Source organism: Gigantopelta aegis, unplaced genomic scaffold (assembly GCF_016097555.1).
Source record: "Gigantopelta aegis isolate Gae_Host unplaced genomic scaffold, Gae_host_genome ctg6347_pilon_pilon, whole genome shotgun sequence".
Classification (NCBI taxonomy): Eukaryota; Metazoa; Mollusca; class Gastropoda; order Neomphalida; family Peltospiridae; genus Gigantopelta; species Gigantopelta aegis.
In genome coordinates this window covers 29,760-37,106 of record NW_024534975.1, presented here as the reverse complement: position 1 = coordinate 37,106, position 7,347 = coordinate 29,760, and the positions used below count along the sequence as shown (strand labels likewise).

The following is a 7,347-nucleotide window of genomic DNA, read 5'->3' as shown; positions in this document are numbered from 1 at the left end:
CACTCTCAAACACTTCTTGACAAGTATACTGACCTATTTTAGAATAAATACTGGGTACACCTCAAAGTACCACACCGTTAGCTATTTGTGTATCCTTAGTCTGTCCCAAAATACTTCAAGCCAGATCTGTAGCATATAACCTAAAGAGAAAGTACAAAAAGAGATCTCTTAAACTACAACTAAGTGGTCTCATCATGGGATCATTTCACCCAGTTCATCATGTTGTTTTTGGGACGTTCAGCCAAAATTGTTCAAATTAACATTATAGAAAGACCCTTTGGAACTTATCAGAAATTGACAAATTTTCTTAATGCTGTCAAACAGTTTCTAACTACTTGCCTTTATCAGTGATATCTTTCAATCTTTTATGAAACAACGCAGTAAGAAGCACACTCAACACCTCTCCTTAATTGTCGAGGGACTTCTTGAATTTTTATAACATTATTGTGTTACACCCCAGCAGAACTTCTAACAGGTAGACATTTATGAACTCAATTAGATTTTTACCACCCAGACTTTTCTCACAAGGTATCAAATAAATAGAACCAACTTCTGTCAACAAAAAATGTATGTGTCTTCAGTATAGGAGATCAAGTGTTCACATGTAATTATTATGGACGACCACAGTGGATTCATGCAGAAATCATTCAAATTACAGACCAGTCTCATATAAGGTTAAAAACCACAACTGACATTATTTTGCATTGTCATTTCATCCAATTATAGTATCATTCCTCTGACAGTAGTACTTGTTCGAAGTTGATGATTTTGATGACTGTCCTGTCCTGAATTCAACAACAAACATTTATACTTATATCCCTTCCCTCCTACAATAAATTCTAACTCATCACATGTTCTAGTTCTATCAACTCTCCATCATTCCACTCATGTTTGTAAACCAGTTACTTGGTTCAGCCCCTTCACATTCTAGCTAGATGGGGGAGAGTGTGATAAATTGAAACACATCTTATACTTTTGTATTTTGTGTAATATATTATTATTATTTATTATTATTATTATTGCTATTTTAATAGTTATCTAACTATTGCTTGGTGAATCCATATAAGTATTGTGTATTTAACTTGTAATCTGTCAGTTGATAGTGGTCTTGTTGTTAAGTTGTTCTGAAAATATAGTTGTTTGTTTGTTGTTTTCATCCTATTTCCTGTGTCATTACATACACACCTTACAATATTTTTTTTAAACTGCTATGGCAATAACCATTGTTACTTACTGGCAAATGTAATGGTGTTCTGATAGACTTTTCCAATTTAACAATGATGTATATGTGTTTGTTTTTTATGCTTTTCTATCAAGGATGAAGAAAATGACATGAAAATGACTTCTATAGAAAAATGTACAGTGATACATTAACAGCTGCTTCAGATAACAGTAAAGCATGAACTCAAAAAGTCCATATTGGTGCCTGATCATGTCAATTCCACTGGTTTCATAGTCATTAAGTATTCATCTTTTGTCAAGTGCATGAAGCAGCTCCTATCATCATGTAAATTGTGGTTCCACCTTAATTAGTCTTTATTGAAGCAGAACTAAAGAGCTACATAATCAATTAGGTATAGATCTCAATAATCTTGATAATTGAAGTAACATTTATATACTAAGTTTTTCATCTTTGTAAGTAGGATTGTTAAAATTTGAGGTGATACAAAATGTGAACCTGTAGAGATGAGGAACTAGCAAAAGAGTACACATTGCTGTACATGAATATACTAGAACATTATACAGCTAAAGAATAAGGACAAAACTAAATATATGTCACTGATGTAAAATATACTAAGGATCACATGGTTAAAATATACTGAACATATTGGGACCCAATCTTAGGGCTAGTAGCAACCAAAAAACTAGTACTTTTTGCTTTTATGATTGTAATAGATTGTATCAGGTTACTAGTATATTAGTTTATTTTGTAATTCTTTTATTCTGCACAAAATTCTAAATTGAAAGTATGTATTGATATATATTCATGTTATTCAGGTGTATAGTAAATGGTCTTTTCCACTGCATAATTTTAACTTTCACTCTTTTTATGACTTTCCAAACATCTTCTACACCATTTACTGGTTCATAAACAGTTTGAAACTAATTAAAAAAAATTGCAGACTGCTTGTACTTCATGAAAATAATCAGTGATCTTCAAGTATAAAGCACTTCTTAGCTCTAGTTATGTATAGTATGTCTATGTATTTATTGTCTTTGTTATATACTGCATGTATATATGCATGTGTATAGTGTGTGCTGATTGTTGTGGTGGTAACCAAGTCAATAATGAAGGCTAATTTATTATAGCCTCTAATACATGCTTGTTGCATAGTGATCATATCATTAATTGGTTTACAATAGTGAATTCTGATTGACATTCTATATAGACAAGACAAGTGGTAGAGTAATATCTAACATATTGTTAACCTGGTTCTGGACTAAGTCTCAAAATAACTATTACTTAATAATCAACTCTCTATGATGTATTTTCACAAACCTTAGATTGATTTCTATTTAGTCATCAAGCAGACAAGAAGTCTTTGCATATCAAATACCCTTATACATGTTCTGCTAGTGAAAGTGGCAGGATGTAAAAATGTGACTTGTGCCATTTCTCTGAAGTTTAGACATTGTTGTCACCAAGTTAGAACAGTTCAAAGTGCATTGCCAACTAACAATTCTAGACAGACAGAAAGACACATACCCAAATATTTTAACCCTCTATGGAGCATTATCCACACAGTATGCAGCAAGAGTTAATGATAAGTTCCCACAAATTACCAGAAACAAAAAGAAACCATTAATAATAAATACAAAAACTAAGTAGGTAGCATACTCAACTCACCATCTTCATCAACTGAGAAATATCTCCTGAGTGTAGCCAACTTTCATCTGTTTCTTTCACTTTCTTATCATCATACAAAAGTATCCCATAAAAAACATGACCACAACAACATATCTTTCATATCACCTTTTTTAATATGAGTAAAAAAATTCTATTTTAATTACAGGCAACATAATACCACCAGATCCAGCTTGTAATGACCTAGTAGATTATGTACTGTCAACAAATATGTAGATCAATGACACCAGTAATTATGAGAAATACCAAGTAATTATTCTTACTTCAAAATAATAAATTAATTAATAATATATACATGTAGAGTTGTAGACTATCCAATTAAAATGTGTTAATAATTATCATTTACAATCAAATACAAGGAGAGAGAGAGAGAGAGTGAGAGATAGAACTAAACAATATAAACAAAATTCAAAAGCTTGAATTACTAACTACTGAATGTCAAACACTATACAGACTGCTGCCAATTCCAAATACACTCACATTCCTACATGTGTCTCAATAATAACTGCTATTGAACAACAAAGCTTGGAGAAAATACTCCATAATATACATACTATAATTAATGGAAGATCAATGTACAATTGTGTAACTACTCATATTCATCATAAAATACTTTTTGACATGTCATCATAAGTAGGTACAGTACTAATGTGTAAACATCAGTACATATGTTAAAACAAATTATTATTATTAAGGAAAGTTCAACAATACATCTCCTAGCATTTAGCTTGATAATTTATTAACACAGTGCAGACTGAACAGTTTCCTTTAAAAATATGTGATATACTTACACATGCCGGTAATGGTCTTGATGGTTTATACAAAAGATCCCAAGAATGGAACATCATGTGGAAATTGTTTGAAACCAACAATAGAATGAAAGGCTTGCCAACGAGAAACCAGTCATAGAAAGTGAAACTATTGGAGCTGGAGCTTAATCATGAGAATCATGAAAACTGAAACCAATAGAACTTAATAGAACACAAGGAACTGTTACAATACAATTATAGAACCCAACAAACATTATCTCTAACATGGAACCCAGAGAACAAAATGTTGGAACCAATACACACAACATGACTCGTACGTGTATAACTCCTAGTTTTTGTGGCACAAACTTTTTTCTCTCAGCAAGAAATTATGAAAGAAGTCGTATAATATCATCTCTTTTGTTCTGTTTCTAATAATAAAAATTAATAGCTAATAGTATAGTAGGAGGTGCTTCGTGCTGAAGATGTCTCTGGAGTCTATTCGTTTTGATAAAGTACAAGGTAGTCTTCAAATTCTTAATCAGCTTCTATTACCTGAAACATACTGTCTATGAACCAGTCAATGGTGTAGAAGATGCTTGGAAAGTCATAAGGGAAATGAAGGTAAGAATCATTTAGTATAATAATATATTATATTGTATGTACAATCATTTACTGGTTGTTGTTAGTTGTTGTTATTGTTGTTGTGTAAACTGGTATGGTAGCTTGTAAGTATTTTATTAGGAGCTACATAGTTATAGTTCTTTATTAATAGAATTAATTGGTTAATATAGTCGATACTCCTTGAGATTCCATAGACAAGACAAATGTTAGTAAATAGAAGTAGTCTCACAAGCTAGACACTGTCCTATGACTGAAATATTACTAGGGATGGGTCTAGAAAACTAATACAGCAACTTGTTCTTCCTACATGAAATATTGCTGGCCACATAAATATGAAACATTACCAAATAGTTTTCTGTCTCTCTGCAAATGTCATGTAAATTGTCATAATGACTATTTAAATAATAGCTAGCATAATGATCATTAGACTTCATCTATGTATTAATAAACAATACCTTGCTATTCTTTTAATAGATAGTACCCAATACTTATAGCTATTTACTTTAATTACTTTATCTAGTTCCATGTTGTTACTTCATACATCACATGAGGTCACCTAATTTCAGTCAGTCATCCATTATTATATATTACAGAACAAGGTGTCATGTTAAAGTTTTACACAATCTTTCCCATCAATTGTTTGGTCATGGGGGCAGTTTTGGAAGGAGGAGAAGGGGAGGAGACATAATTTGTATAAGCAATGAAAGTGCACAGTTTACAACATATAATTATAATATATGTGTGATAAATCCATGTCTTTTTATCTATAATGTAGTTCATTGCCACCATTAAACACATTGGTATGTCATTCTTTAACTTAGCCAGCTGCCTTTTTAATAGCCACATGTGATAGCATAATGTATAGTGTAAATGGTTCATCCCATGAGATCACTTTGACCAATTATTAAATAATGTCATACTCTCTTAACAATTGTCACACTTTGCTTCTTTGAGCAATTAACTTTGAGCATACCAAATTGTGAATGTCATTGATTCATATACAGCTATAATGTATAGTGTAAATGGTTCATCCCATGAGATTCACTTGACCAATTATTAAATAATGTCATACCCTCTTAACAATTGTCACACTTTGCTTTCTTTGGACCAATTAACTTTAGCATACCAAATCGTGAATGTCATTGATTCTTATACAGCTGGTTGATTGTTTGATTAATCAAATTATTTTTCACCCAGTTGTTAGTGAGGAGTGGAATTCATCATGCATACTTCTATATCACACAGTCAAAAATCAAACAGTAAGGGGGCAGAGCCCCCCCACTTTCAAAAGTTGCTCCAGCCCCCCCTGCCCCCATGCTAGTTCTCCACCTGTTTGTTAGTGAGTTTGTTAGTGAGGAGTGGAATTCATCATGCATACTTCTACTGTAAGGGGGCATTTCAAAAAGTGGGGGGCTCCAATATATAATATATGTGTGATAAATCCATGTCTTTTTATCTATAATGTAGTTCATTGCCACCATTAAACACATTGGTATGTGTCCTAGACTTATTAAAAAAAATTCAGCAACTAACTTTATTGTTTAAATAATGCTTTTATAAATTTAGCTGAAATCTTTGCCTTTATATATTAGGAAGATTAATATACATTGTAAACTATGTAGCATTGTTTTACACATTAAGTATGTCCCTTCCCTTCTCATCCTCTCAACTTACAATATACTATTATTTATGACATCAGATAATCATCACATTTGTCCATTTTCCATCCACATGTCAGATCTAGTGTTTGTCAACTTGTCTAATGTCTCCATGTAATCAGACATGTATTCATTTATTTCTGATTCTCATATAATAAATTAGGACATAATTTCACTAATTGCTTTAATATTTTAATATCATTATCTAGACACGAGGAGCTCCAGCAATTGCAATAGTTGGTGCTTTAAGTATAGCAGTTGAACTCAGACACAAAGCAAATACTGGTGAATTTAAATCAACACAAGATGTGGCCACATTTGTTAATGATTCTTTCTCTTATTTAAAGACTGCTCGACCAACTGCTGTCAATATATCTGAAGCAGCTACTCGATTTATGAAATACATTGCTGAACTTTCTAAAAATGAATTAGACACTAAGAAGTTTACAGATATTCTATATAATCAATTGTCACAGATGCTTAAAGATGATGTCACAACCAATCGAAAAATTGGGTTTCATGGAGCTGAATATATTCTTGCAAATTCTACTGGAGATCAAGTCACCATATTAACCCATTGTAATACTGGATCTTTAGCAACTGGAGGTTATGGTACAGCATTAGGTGTTATAAGAGCACTATCAGAGAATGGTAAACTGTCCCATGCTTACTGTACTGAAACACGTCCCTATAATCAAGGCTCTAGATTGACAGCATATGAGCTAGTTCATGAGAAAATACCTGCCACTTTAATTTGTGACTCAATGTGTGGATGTCTTATGAAAGAGAAAGGTATCTCTGCAGTTGTTGTTGGTGCTGATCGAGTTGTAGCTAATGGAGATACAGCAAATAAAATTGGTACTTATCAACTAGCTGTTCTTGCACAATACCACAACATACCCTTCTATGTTGCTGCACCATTTACTACTATAGATTTTGGATTGTCATCTGGTTCACAGATTGTTATAGAGGAACGTAAAAAGCAAGAAATGATTTATTTTGGAAATAAAATGATAGCACCTGACAGTATTGATTGTTGGAATCCTTCATTTGATGTTACTCCTGCTGATCTTATCACTGGTATCATAACAGAGAATGGTGTATATAAACCTGATGAATTAAAGAAAGTTACTTGATTACATAACTAATAATTATTATTGAATGTAATATTTTACAATGGGAAAACATGTTATTATAATCAATTACACAAATCTCTGTCTATCCAAACTTTCACTGTTCCAGGAAGTGCCATATGAAGTAATTGTACTATAGGTAAAGTAATGTTGCTAGTGTCTAGACATTGTCTTTTGATTTTCATAAGTAGGTCACACTTTCCATCACCAGTGATCAGTACACTAATGATTCTTGTTTTAATAAGCTGTTTTATAGTTAAGGACACACGCTTTTTGATGGCAATAGGATATGTAGACAATAAGTTAATGAGATGAAT

The 7,347-nt window shown here is 32.1% G+C and overlaps 1 protein-coding gene across 1 annotated transcript; it reads left to right on the top strand.

Annotated features, from left to right (window-relative positions):
• Positions 1 to 4,100: 4,100 nt before the first annotated feature.
• On the top strand, positions 4,101 to 7,033 carry LOC121366597 (methylthioribose-1-phosphate isomerase-like). The gene is given in 3 exon segments (XM_041490974.1): positions 4,101 to 4,178; positions 4,180 to 4,239; positions 6,107 to 7,033. Coding segments are annotated over 3 exon segments (1,065 nt in total).
• Positions 7,034 to 7,347: the final 314 nt, after the last annotated feature.